Raw genomic sequence first — 14,512 nt, forward strand, 5'->3', positions numbered from 1 at the left:
CTCTCCCTCTCTCCTTCCCTTCCTCTCTCTTAATCCCTGGATCTGAAGATTTAGGCCCTCAAGCCAGAGTGCTGATATACGATCAAAGACTCTTGATAAGATATAAAGCATTATAATCACATTACACAGACACACTGAAGAGGTGGCTTAAAAACAAGTCAAAACGAAGAGTTAAAAGAAAATTCTGTTGCCATCTTTGTAGGGCTTAGCCAACCTCACCTCGTCTCTAAGAAGTTTTTTCAGAATGTATGACATACTTATTTTATTTTTAAAGGGCTAATACCAGTATACATGGTCATGAATGGAGAAAGCTGTCATTAGGCAAGTCCCCTCTTAGACCCTGGTTCTTACTGATGGTAGTGGCAGTGGTGGGACACCTGACAACCCAGTAGGGGCCTAATGAAGCAGCACTGGCTGTTCCTCCACCCTGACATTTCCCAAATGATGACACAGCTGACCAAAAGCAACAAAGGGAAAACGCTCAGGCATTTACCACTTAAAGTTCTAAAGTATTTTCAAGGCACCCCCGTTGAGTTCAGTGTCAACTCAGAGCTCACATAAGTGAGGAAAGTTGATTCAAAGTGTAGTCACTGAAAATGAATCCACATTAGATCTGATAAGCACTTATGTGGTCTAATCTTTTCCTTAGTATTTTCTATGCTAAAACAGTAAAATTTACTAAAATAAGCTTTATGTTGGCCTTAAACAAGAATCTGGAGACATGGTAGGTTAAGAATGACAAAATGAAAATAATTGTAATTTGGAAAACAATCTATGTTTAAGGAAAATGAGAAGGATTGGAATATATAACATGCAATCTATCTTAGGTGGCAATCAGCATTCCCATCATTAAAGAATTTGTGCTAGTTTTTTTCTTGGGAGGAGGCATGGGGGTTGGGAGACAAGGCCACCAGACTCTTCTTTGCAAGCTCATCTTATTCACTGGCACCAGGGAAACAGCTGTCTAAAATACTGCATCCATAATATAATTCCTTTGTTCCAGAACCTTCAAAAACTCACAGGATATAGTCTGAACTGTGCAGACTATACTTACTACCCCTCAGTCACAATATATCCTCTTATTCAAAAAAGTTCCATTCCAGACAACTGACTCATAAGACTTTGCATTCCATTACCTGCTTCCCTATTTGATTCTATTCATGTTTGAGATCCTAGCTCCTTCTAGATTGCTTTCCATGACCATCACAGCCTTCAATGACCTCTTTAATTTATGAAACACTATAGTCTAACTTGCATTTACCATGTACTGCTTATTATTACTTTTATCATTTTCTCTTGGTGTACACGTTTCTCAGCTTACAAAAGCTCCTGGGAAAAGGAGCCCCATGATTCCTTAGCAGCCTTGCAGCCTTCTTTGTACCCCATAGGGCCTAGCACATAGTAGGAGCTCAAAAACTCTGCTGCTTTGTGAATCTATATCTAACTCTATGCTTTAAAACAATTTATATGCATTTTGTTATTAAACTAATCCGAATCTATTAAAAATTTGCTGTGTAGTTATATGCCATTTGGATCTACTTTTAATTGGAATAATTTATTATAGATGACTATAATGGAATTCAGCATAATATTATACAAGTATTACTTCCAAAATAGATCCTGTTAATTCACAGAAAAGCACATATGGTATGGTTTAAATAACTTATTTGATTTATTCCTAACTCTACTACAAAGCTTTCTAATTTAGAAAAGTTTCTGTGTACCTTGTCTTATCTGTCACAAAAACTAGTCAGAGGGAGATCATCATTATTTCACTTTAAGGGTGAGAAAATGGAGACTAATTGAGACTAAGTGATCCAATCAAGGTCACAGAGATAATAAGTATTATTCTAGACATGTCACCCATTTTCTATCAATTACTTCTTTCTCACACTCACATTCTTGGAGAAGCTCCCCTTCCATAGACCCAGAAGACACAACTCCACTTACCACTATGATCCTAATCCTTCACTAAAATGGACTGAGTAAGAGGAACATCCCTGATCTAAACTGAGTTCACTGGATTTTCTCTCAGAAACTAGTAATTTGTATACTGGAAAACCAGATTAGTTTTTGTTGAATGCTAAAAATAAGAAAGGATGTTAAAGCCAGGGCTTGGGCCTGTACACAATAAAACAGAAAAAAAAAGGCAAGGCAAAGGAGGGACAGGGAGGGGAAGATGAGCAGATGAGAAGGGAGAAACAGAGATGATTTGCTTCCAGTGAGACAGTGACAGTAACTTGTGACAAGATTTAGCAGTCACAGTTCCTATTCTTGGATTCTGGAAAACACTTTTATATATCTCCAATAAATCCATTCCTTTTTACTGAAGCTAATTTGAATGGGCTTCTGTTCTCTAAAACCAAATGATTTCTAAGAGTGGTAGCAGCTACATTTGAATCCACATTTCCTGAGTCTAAAACCAGTGTTTACTTCCACTGTATCATTAACAAAACCCAGTTTTATTTAATTGTTATTTTTAAACCCAGCATTATTTTTTAGATAAATTAAGGATTGGCCAATTTTAATTTAAGCTCACATTCCGTACAGACATAAAAAATTACTCAAAATATTCCTTCCTGGGGTAATGAAATCAATAACCACTTAATTTTAGTGTAGAATAAAGCAAGAGGCTCACAGGGACCTATGCACATATTATTAGTAAAAAATGATAAAGGAAATAGCTAATTTGCCCTCAGATAATTTATTCCCATCTTTTCATATAAACAGAATTTTTCTAGGATTCACTCAGACAGCCGGTTCATTTGTTTACATAGTCAGAATACCCAGACTTGGATTACAGAACTTAACAGTCTCCTTGGTCATGTAATGTTCTATGGTGCTCCTCAACATTAATTACCTTGTCATCAAGAATAAAAGTATTTGAATAGCTAGATGACATGTACATAGTTACTCTGGAAAGAAATCTTTAATACTGGTAACATCATAGTAATACTTCTCTTTTCTATGTAGATAATCTATACACTTCTTTACTATCCCCAGCCTTTCTCTATGGAACTAAAAATCATTCTACAACTGACAGTGTGGTGATACTTGGCATTCACGATGGTCTTGCAGAATTGTCTAAGATACCAAGACAAACTGGATAGCCTTCAGATGAGTCTATCCTGGACTCATGCCAGCTACTAAGCAATTTGGTGCCAAGACTCTTGACAAGTAGCAGGACTCAAAGTGTCAATGTCTTTGCCTCAAGAGATAAACCTGGAAAGACAGGAGGTACCAACAAAGACATGTGCCCAATAGGGAACACAGACTCAGAGAGGTACACTAATCTTGGAAAATACATTTTTTCTTTAATTGTCTAGACTGAAAGAAATCAAAGTTTAGAATATTACTTGGGTGTTTTTCCTGAAGGAAAAACATCTATGTCAGCTATCTAGGTAATGATTAGGGACTAAAATGAAGCACTTGCCAAGAACCTGGAAACAGGGAAATAATCCTGTCCACTAAGAGTTAAACTCTAAAGTAAATATATCATGAAAAAGAACAACAGTGTATAAAACGTCATTTAAAGGAGGCAGAATGGAAGCAGAGAAGAGGGAGAGACAGCCATGGGCAGTGTTTTCTCAGGGGCTTCCTGAGATGCTATCAGTCCCATGAGCATGAGGATCAGTAGCATGGAGCTGGATGATTAGGCTTCCACATCTCTTCTTTTGAAGAGAGCAAGCAGTCTTCCGATTTTTATCTAGCTTCCAGGCAGAGAATACCCGTATTGGTGAAAGAGCATCAAGTCATCTGGTTGGGGAAATAATGCTCTCGTTTCACAGGCAGAAAACCTGGCACCCTGGTGTATTGCTGGTAGGAACGTAAAATGGTACAGCCACTGTGGAAAACAGAATGAATGGTGGTTCTTCAAAAAATTAAACACAGAATTACCATGTGACCAAGCAATTCTACTTCTGGGTATGTATCCAAAAGAACTAAAAACAGGACCCGAACAGATAACTGAATACCCAACATTTATAGTATTCACAATAGCCAAAAGGTGGAAACAATCCAATGTTTACTGTTAAAAAAAATGTGGTATATATATATAGAAGATGGAATATTAATCTTTAAAAAAGAAGGAAATTCTGATACAGGTTGTAACACAGATTTAAACATTTTGATAATGAACATTAAAAAGAATGTTTAAGGGTACCTGGGTGGCTCAGTCAGCTAAGTGTCTGACTTCAGCTCAGGTCATGATCATGAGTTTGAGCCCTGCACCAGGCTCTCTATTGGCACAAAGCCTGCTTTAGATCCTCTGTCTCTCTGCCCTTCACCCCCCCAAAAATATATTAATAAAACACTTTAAAAATATTCATTTTTGAGAGAGAGAGTGAGTGCACGCATGTGTGTGCATGCATAAAAGGGAGAGGGGCAGAGAGGAGAGAGAGAATCCCAAGCAGGTTGCATGCTGTCAGCACACACCCCAATGTGGGGACTGAACCCATGAACTGTGAGATCATGACCTGAGCCAAAATCAAGAGTCAGATGCTGAACTGACTGAGCCACCCAGGTGCCCTCATAATGAACATTTCAAAAAATATACGAAGTGAAACAAACCAGATGCAAAAAGCATGATTTGACTTAAATGAGGTACCTAGAATAGTCAAATTCACAGAGACAGAAAATGAAACAGGAGTGGGCTGCCTAGATGGCTCAGTCAGTCATTTGAGCGTCCCACTTCGGCTCAGGTCATAATCTCGCAGTTCATGAATTTGAGCCCCGCACGGGGCTCTGTGCTGACAGCTTGGAGCCAGGAGCCTACTTCGGATTCTGTATGTCTCTCTCTCTCAATAATAAACAGACATTTAAAAAAAAAAAAAAAAAGAAAGAAAGAAAAGAAAATGAAAACGTGGTTACCAGGAGCTTGGGGAGAACCAAGAATGGGGAATCATTTATTGTTCAATGGGTACAGAGTTTCAGTTTGGGATGACAACAGAATTCTGGAGATGGATAGTGGTGATGGCTGCACAATAATGTGAATGTACTTAATGGGTGTGTATGTGAGTATATATTCATACATATAGTCTTTCTTGTGATTAAAAAAATTTAATTCCAGTAAAACACACAGTGTTATGTTAATTTCAGTGTACAATATAGTGATTCAACAATTCTATACTCGGTGCTCTTCATAAGTGTACTCTTAATCCCCTTCACCTGTTTCACCCATCTTCCCACCCACCTCCCCTCTGGTGACCATCAGTTTCTTCTCTATAGTTGAGTCTGTATTTTTCTGGTTTGTCTTCCCCCCCTGCCTTTGTTCATTGGTTTTATTTCTTAAATTCTCCATATGAGAGAAATCATATGGTATTTGTCTTTTTCTGACTGACTCATTTCACTTAGCATTATACCCTCTAGCTCCATCCTTGCTGCAAATGGCAAGGTTTCATTCTTCTTTATTATTACCTCAACACTTATCTATTTATTTTTAATAAAGATTTTATTTTTTTCAGTTATTTATTTGTTTTGAGAGAGAGTAAGAGAGAGAGCGCACACAAGCAGGGTTAGGGGCAGAAAGGAAAGACAGAATCCCAAGCAGGCTCCATGCCATCAGCACAGAGCCTGATGTGGGGCTTGAACTCACGAACTGCGAGATCATGACCTGAGCCGAAGTCAGATGCCCAACCAACTGAGCCACCCAGGTGCCCCCAATTTTTTTTCTTTTTAAAGTAAACTCTAAGCCCATGATGGGGCTCAAACTCAGGACCCCGAGATCAAGAATCTAATGCTCAACCAACTGAACCAGCCAGGCACCCTGCCAACCAATCAAGTTTTATTAAAAGCATCTATCATTTTCTCAAAACATCACTTTAGGATACTCGGGGGTCTTTTTTAGACTTTTTGTAAGACAAAGACTAAAAATTAAAAGTCAAATTTTAATTTGTTGTGTGTTCAGTCACAGGACATCAGTTTTTCAGCTGAGTACCGTGAACAAATATAGATTTAGTCAGAGTTATACTAAATTATATTTAAACTGATATACACCCTTACACTACTGCCAACTTATTTGTGTCTAGTCACAGTAGATATTTTCCTGGTGATGTGGCAAAGGCTGAGAACTTGCATCTAGTTAGACAGAGACCTGACCTATGGTCAGGATACCTTAGTTCTAGTTCCACTTCTGCTGTTAATTGGTAATATGGTCTTAGACTTGACCACCTGGGCCTGAGCTTTCATATCTGTAAAAAGAAGCTAAGCAATAGGACTTACATTTCTTGTATACTCTCACATTTAAACCAATTAGTAAAAAGTATTTCAGTAAATCACCACCTTTCTTTCTTTTTTTTTTCTTATTTATTTTACAGGCATCTGAAAAATTTATTGTTTTTAATTTTATTTTTTAAATTTACATCCAAATTAGCATATAGTGCAACAATGATTTCAGGAGTAGATTCCTTAGTGTCCCTTACCCATTTAGCCCATCCCCCCACCCACAACCCCTCCAGTAACCCTCTGTTTGTTCTCCATATTTAAGAGTCTCTTCTGGGGGCGCCTGGGTGGCTCAGTCGGTTAAGCGGCCGACTTCCCCTCAGGTCGTGATCTTGTCCGTCCGTGAGTTCGAGCCCCACGTCAGGCTCTGTGCTGACAGCTCAGAGCCTGGAGCCTGTTTCGGATTCTGTGTCTCCCTCTCTCTGCCCCTCCCCCGTTCATGCTCTGTCTCTGTCTGTCTCAAAAATAAATAAATGTTAAAAAAAAAAATTTAATAAAAAAAAAGTCTCTTCTGTTTTGTCCCCCTTCCTGTTTTTATATTATTTTTGTTTCCCTTCCCTGATGTTCATCTGTTTTGTCTCTCAGAGTCCTCATATGAGTGAAGTCATATGATATTTGTCTTTCTCTGACTAATTTCATTTAGCATAATACCCTCCAGTTCCATCCATGTAGTTACAAATGGCAAGATTTCATTCTTATTGATTGCTGAGTAATACTCCATTGTATGTATGTACATATATATACATGTACATTGTATGTATGTGTGTATATGTGTGTGTGTGTGTGTGTATATATATATATATATATATATATATATATATATATATATATATACACATACACCACATCTTTTTTTTTTTACTTTTTCAAATATATGCACTTTTTATTTTTTGGACTTACTATGTTGTCTGGAATCTCCAGTAAGATATTGCTCAATGACAACACTAGTTGTTTGTTATCTTTAATGTGTTCCTGAGATTAGTGTAATTTTATTTTATTTATTTATTTTTAATTTTATTTATTTATTTTTGAAATTTACCTCCAAATTAGTTAACATATAGTGCAACAATGATTTCAGGAGTAGATTCCTTAGTGCCCCTTACCCATTTAGTCCATCCCGCCTTCAGTAACCCTCAGTTTGTTCTCCATATTTATGAGTCTCTTCTGTTTTGTCCCCCTCCCTGTTTTTGTATTATTTTTGTTTCCCTTCCCTTATGTTCATCTGTTTTGTCTCTTAAAGTCCTCATATGAGTGAAGTCATATGATTTTCATCTTTCTCTGACTGACTCATTTCACTTAGCCTAATACCCTCCAGTTCCATCCACGTAGCTGCAAATGGCAAGATTTCATTCTTTTTGATTGCTGAGTAATACTCCATTGTGCATATATACTGCATCTTCTTTACACATTCATCCATACATGGACATTTGGGCTCTTTCCATACTTTGTCTATTGTTGATAGTGCTGCTATAAACATGGGGGGGTGCATGTGTCCCTTTGGAAACAGCACACCTGTATCACTTGGATAAATACCTAGTAGTGCAATTGCTGAGTTGTAGGGTAGTACTATTTTTAATTTTTTGACGAACCTCCATACTGTTTTTGCAGAGTGGCTGTACCAGCGTGCATTCCCACCAACAATGCAAAAGAGATCCTCTTTCTCCACATCCTCATCAACATCTGTTGTTGCCTGAGTTGTAATGTTAGCCATTCTGATAGGTGTAAGGTGGTATCTCATTGTGGTTTTGATTTGTATTTCCCTGATGATAAGTGACGTTGAGCATTTTTTCCTGTGTCAGTTGGCCATCTGGATGTCTTCTTTGAAGAAGTGTCTATTCATGTCTTTTGCCCATTTCTTCACTGGATTATTTGTACTTTGGGTGTTTAGTTTGATAAGTTCTTTACAGATTTTGGATACTGACCCTTTATCTGTTATGTCGTTTGCAAATACTTATCCCATTCCGTCTCCCATTGCCTTTTAGTTTTGCTGATGGTTTCCTTTGCTGTGCAGAAGTTTTTTATTTTGATGAGGTCCCAGTAGTTCATTTTTGCTTTTGTTTCCCTTGCCTCTGGAGATGTGTTGAGTAAGAAGTTGCTGCGGCCAAGATCAAAGAGGTTTTTGCCTGCTTTCTCCTTGAGGATTTTGATGGCTTTCTGTCTTACATTTCGGTCTTTCATCCATTTTGAGTTATTTTTGTGCATGGTGTAAGAAAGTGGTCCAGGTTCATTCTTCTGCATGTTGCTGTCCAGTTTTCCCAGCACCACTTGCTGAAGAGACTGTCTTTACTCCATTGGATATTCTTTCCTGCTTTGTCAAAGATTAGTTGGCCATACGTTTGTGGGTCCATTTCCGGGTTCTCTATTCTGTTCCACTGATATGAGTGTCTGTTCTTATGCCAGTACCATACTGTCTTGATGATTACAGCTTTGTAGTATAGCTTGAAGTCCAGAATTGTGATGCCTCCTGCTTTGGTTTTCTTTTCCAAAATTGCTTTGGCTATTCAGGGTCTTTTCTGGTTCCATACAAATTTTAGGATTGTTTGTTCTAGCTCTGTGCAGAATGCTGGTGTTATTTTGAGAGGGACTGCACTGAATATGTCGATTGCTTTGGGTAGTATTGACATTTTAACAATATTTGTTCTTCCTATCCAGGAGCATGGAATCTTATTCCATTTTTTTTTGTGTCTTCTTCAAGGGCTTTCATAAGCTTTCTATAGTTTTCAGTGTATAGATTTTTCACCTCTTTGGTTAGATTTATTCCTAGGTATCTGATGGGTTTTGGTGCAATTGTAAATGGGATCGGTTCCTTGATTTCTCTTTCTGTTGTTTCATTGTTGGTGTATAGGAATGCAACCGATTTCTGTGCATTGATTTTATATCCTGCAACTTTGCTGAATTCATGAATCAATTCTAGCAGTTCTTTTGTGGAATTTTTTGGGTTTTCCATATAGAGTATCATGTCATCTGCAAAGAGTGAAAGTTTGACCTCCTCCTGGCTGATTTGGATGCCTTTTCTTTATGTTGTCTGATTGCAGTGGCTAAGACTTCCAATACTATGTTGAATAACAGTGGTGAGAATGGACATCCCTGTCTTGTTCCTGACCTTAGGGGAAAAGCTCTCAGTTTTTTCCCATTGAGGATGATATTAGTATTGGGTGGTTCATATATGGCTTTTATGAACTTGAGGTATGCTCCTTCTATCCCTACTTTCTTGAGGGTTTTTATCAAGAAAGGATGCTGTATTTTGTCAAATGCTTTCTCTGCATCTATTGAGAGGATCATATGGTTCTTGTCCTTTCTTCTATTGATGTGATGAATCACGTTAATTGTTTTGCGGATATTGAACCAGCCCTGCATCCCAGGTATAAATCCCACTTGGTCGTGGTGAATAATTTTTTTAATGTATTGTTGGAGCCGGTTGGCTAATATCTTGTTGAGGATTTTTGCATCCATGTTCATCAGGGAAATTGGTCGATAGTTCTTTTTAGTGGGGTCTCTGGTTTTGGAATCAAAGTAATGCTAGCCTCATAGAAAGAGTCTGGAAGTTTCCTTCCATTTCTATCTTTTGCAACAGCTTCAAGAGAATAGGTATTAACTCTTCCTTAAATGTTTGGTAGAATTCCCCTAGAAAGCCATCTGGCCCTGGACTCTTGTTTTTTGGGAGATTTTTGATTACTAATTAGATTTCTTTACTGGTTATGGGTCTGTTCAAATTTTCTATTTCTTCCTGTTTCAGTTTTGGTAGTGTATGTTTCTAGGAATTTGTCCATTTCTTCCAGATTTCCCATTTTACTGGCATATAATTATTCATAATATTCTCTTATTGTTTTTATTTCTGCTGTGTTGGTTGTGATCTCTTTCATTCTTGATTTCATTTATTTGGGTCCTTTTCTTTGTCTTTTTGATCAAACTTGCTAGTGGCTTATCAATTTGGTTATTTCTTTCAAAGAACCAACTTCTGGTTTCATTGATCTGTTCTACTATTTTTTTGGTTTCTACAGCATTAATTTCTGCTCTAATCTTTATTATTTCCAGCAATCACCACCTTTCTAAGCTTCAAAACTTGAACCAAAATAGTTCAATAGCAGTTTGGCCAGTAGAATCAGGTAAAGATATAAAGGCATATGCGAAAATATTAGATAAGCACACACACACACACACACACACACACACTCTCATGTACACTCACAGAGCTTAAAGTAGGCAAATCCTTCATTTAACAAGTATTAATTGAGCACCAATTACATGTTGAACTCCAACAACATTTAGTAGTAATTCAAAAGTTTTACATGTCAGATGATTGACCTCTCTCATGAAGGTTGTTAGAACAAACAAACTCAAATAACTGCTACGGAGAGGACACACAGGGGTGTGAAAGAGAGTGACTGGGTGGCTAGCAGGTGGTCTAACAGGTGGTCTGGGCAGGCTTTTTAGACAAAGCAACATTTGAACTAATATACAAATGACAAGAAGGAGCTTAGCCTGTGCTTTCTAATGATTTCTAAGACCAGTAACTGCAACTAATAATTCTCAGATTTGCATTTGCTTCAAATTAAACCTACCTAATAGCAGTTTTTTTGCCAAGTAACCTGGCATTATGTGCAGATATTTTTGGTCTGTGACTGTGGGCAGCAGGTATTTAAGGAGGTTTTAAAAAACTGAATAAACTGGAAAATAATTTCACTACTTTAAAACTCTTCTCAGTTGTATTTTCCCTTTGGATTTAATGTCAGGAAAAAAAACAGTAAAGTAAGCAAGATTATAAAAAATGTTTTCTTCAGAATACATAAGCAAAAAATACATATAGCCATAATTATTTGAGCAATATAAGTGAAAGCCACAAATATTTAACAGTTATCATCAAATATTAGCACATATACCTCATGTCTTGGATAAGAGAGACCCTGAGTGTTGGCAACATAACTCCTGAGTCAGATTTTCTTCTTTCTGGTCCAAGGGCAACTATATAAAAAAATACCAGCAAAGTATTAGAAAAATAATAGCAAGGGCAAAAAAATATATACATGGTTCACACCCTATAAATAAATACTTTCAAATTACTTTGATAAGAACAAATTTTTTTAAAATGTTTATTTATTTTTGAGAGAGAGAGAGAGAGAGCGAGCGAGCATGAGTGGGGGAGGGGCAGAGAGAGAGAGGGAGACACAGAATGGGAAACAGGCTCCAGGCTCCGAGCTGTCAGCACAGAGCCCAACGCGGGGCTCGAACTCACAGACCATGAGATCATACCTGAGCCGAAGTCGGACGCTCAACCAACTGAGCCACCCAGCCGCCCCGATAGGAACAAATTTTAAAGACAACAGAAAAGCTAGAAATTTTTTCCCTGAATGTTGCTACTTTATGAATACAGAAAAACAGCTATTTCTTTCTAATTAATCTGAAGCTGCATTTGGAAATTTAAAATGAATCATAAAAGCCTACTTTAGCAAATAATAAATAAACTTTTGGTCATAAGGACCAGTCATTGGCTAAAGTTATTCATTCTAATAGCTCAGGATAATTACAAGAAAGCAATGTCTATAAATTAAGCTACTAAGTGTGTGATTCACGTCTGGGCTCATAAATTGCAATCACATAATTTCCTTATGCTGTGAAAGAGTGCTTAGTAAGGAAAATCCAGGGGCACCTGGGTAGCTCTGTTGGTTAAGTGTCTGACTTCGGCTCAGGTCATGATCTCACAGTTCAAGAGTTTAAGTCCTGCATTGGGCTTTGCACTGACAGCATGAAGACTGGGATTCTCTCTCTCCCTCTCTCTGCCCCTCTCCCACTCTCTCTCAAAATAAACAAACTTAAAACAAAATAAAATAAAAAGGAAAATCTAGGGGTGCCTGGGTGGCTCAATCTATTGAGTGTCTTGACTCTTGATTTCGGCTCCAGTCATGATCTCACAGTTCATGAACGCAGAGCCTGAGATTCTCTCTCCCTCTCTGTTCCTACCTTGCACTCTCTCTCTAAAAATAAATAAATAAACATTTTCCTTTTTCAAAAAAAGGAAAATCTAAGAGTCTAGGCTCTCTAGTCTGATAAGTTTCTACTTCAAAGTTCAGAATCCAAACTACAGTATATCAGGCAAAGTGAGTAATCGTCATGGACAGTTAGAAGTTTAATGTCCATGAATCATTCTCTTTGGAGCTTGAATGGTTAACATTTATAAAAGAAGGAAAGATTATTCTCTTATATAGCAATAGCTAAGCAAGCAATTGTTGGCTAATGTAGCTGGAGGAGTACTCAATCTCACTTTAAATGGGATGCTGTGGAGTTTTGTGCCCTTTATTTCCATTTTACTATCTGTAAACGAAAACTAAATTGCAGCATCACACTTAGCAAATACATGGATAACATTAGAATTTAAGATGTGGGTTTTACTGTATATTAAACGTCCATTTCCCCAGTTTTTAGATCCATTCTAGTTTGTGGGGACTAGGGTACAGTGCGGAAACACATAGATATATTTGAAGCTGGCAGTGAACATTTTGTTGTATTTGGATCTGCATGTTTTGGCATCTAGTAAAAGAGGCTAGGCTGATACTTGGCAGGTATGAATGAGCACTGATGAGGCTGCCAGGATAAAGAGACGGTGGCCAGGACAACCTAAAGGCAGTTCTTTTCAGGGCCTTCCATTACCAGGTCATTTGTCATGGCAGTTTCGGGAGGGAGTTTTCAATGGGTCACTGAAAATGCTACTTTATCTGGATACCTAGGAGGTAACAGACACCCAGGAAACTGTTCCAGAGACTTGCAGGGAATGTGCTATGTTAGTCTTCCTGTCTGAGACTATCACGATTTAAGTGTGTTGTTAATGAAAGCACACCTTAGAGAATGCCTCTACGTGCTAGATGATTAGACAGCATGAAGGAAGGCCACACCAGTGGTAAGAAATAGGTTGAAAAGAGAGAGAAAAAAAAAAGATCACAAGGCAGGAGAAAGGAGCTGAAACCATAATCAGCAACTTGGCTAGAGGGAGACATGACAACAAGAAAGAATCATGCCTCTGGAAGCAGAGAAGAGGGGAGAGACTTAATAAAAAAGGAGGCTGACATTTAAAAAAGCAGCAGCATCCACAATAAGAGCATTCACAGGCCTAAGCTTTTTTCTAGGAATCCTATTTTGGAACCCTATATCCTCCACTCTTTGCTAATCAATGTTTCTTAAACATACGATGTATTTTTTCATGTCTCCATGCAATCTGTTAGTCGTTAGCTCACCCTTTAACACTTCTGTATCCTTCTCCATGTTTATAGCCTATTTAGCGTTTTTTTTTAAGAGAAAGAGCTCACACATAAGCAGGGGAGAGGGGTGGAGAGAGAGAGGGAGGGAGGGTGAGAGTGGGAGGGAAGGGGAGAGAGGGAGAGAGAGAGAGAGAGAGGGAGAGAGAGAGAGAGAGAGAGAGACAGAGAGAGAGAGACAGAGAGAGAGAGATAATCCCAAGCAGCACACGATTAGCACAGAACCTGACGTAGGGCTTGATCGCATGGCACTGGGATCAGGACCTGAGCTGAAATTAAGAGTTGGATGTTCAACTGACTGAGCCAGCCAGGTGTCCCCAGCCTATTTAGCATTTTAGGTTGAGAGGACTATAGTTTAACAGCCAAGAACATGGCTTTCTCAAACCCTACAGAGAACTTAACAGCTCCCTGACTTTGGGTGAGTAATTTTACCTCTCTATGGTTTGTTTTGTCATCTGCAAACAGGTCAGTAACAATATCTACCTTAGAATACTTTAGCACTTAGAATACTGCCTGGAACAAAATAAGTTCTCAATAAATAAAATAAAATTTAGCTTTAATTTTGCCTCTTTGTGAAATCTTTCCTGAATATTCTCTCTAAGGTACACTGTTAGATGTGGTTCCCTCTAACAGGACCTATAAAACTGAACATGTAACATAAACTTAGCATAATCTAACATTTCTATTACTGTTAAACTATATGCCTCGAGGCTCAGTCATATCTTTTTCTTAGGATACTCAAAGGGCCTAGCAGAGGCCCAACATACAGGCTCAACAAATACTCAAGGAGGAAGATGAGACTATTTCGGGCCAGATGGCAGAGCCTTGAATGACAAATTAGAAATCTGCAGAACTCCTAGGAAAGGGGGGAAGGATTGTGAAAAGAATTCTATACTCCCGAGGGCTTTTTATTAGTTAGTTAACCACAGTGAGAGTGTGATGGTATAAGAGAAGTAAGGGAGATGAGCTACAAGTTATTCCAAAGGCCAGCTTATGGATAAAGAGTGGCAGCCAGTGAGAACAAAGAGGAGAAACGTGCAGTGGCA

General features: G+C 38.1%; 1 protein-coding gene across 8 annotated transcripts in view; it reads right to left on the minus strand.

The window, feature by feature from the left end:
- DENND5B (DENN domain containing 5B) overlaps nucleotides 1-14,512 on the minus strand; it is a 188,184-nt gene that overhangs the window by 26,660 nt on the left and 147,012 nt on the right. For 7 of the 8 annotated variants that reach the window (XM_027035852.2, XM_027035848.2, XM_027035851.2 and 4 more), the window contains one exon: nucleotides 11,100-11,181. In XM_027035852.2, coding sequence (XP_026891653.1) covers nucleotides 11,100-11,181 — 82 coding nt within the window. Of the gene's footprint in view, nucleotides 1-2,616; nucleotides 3,845-11,099; nucleotides 11,182-14,512 lie in introns of those variants that run through there. The other variant, XM_027035853.2, reaches the window with a different exon arrangement.

This window comes from Acinonyx jubatus, chromosome B4 (genome assembly GCF_027475565.1).
Source record: "Acinonyx jubatus isolate Ajub_Pintada_27869175 chromosome B4, VMU_Ajub_asm_v1.0, whole genome shotgun sequence".
Taxonomy (NCBI): Eukaryota; Metazoa; Chordata; class Mammalia; order Carnivora; family Felidae; genus Acinonyx; species Acinonyx jubatus.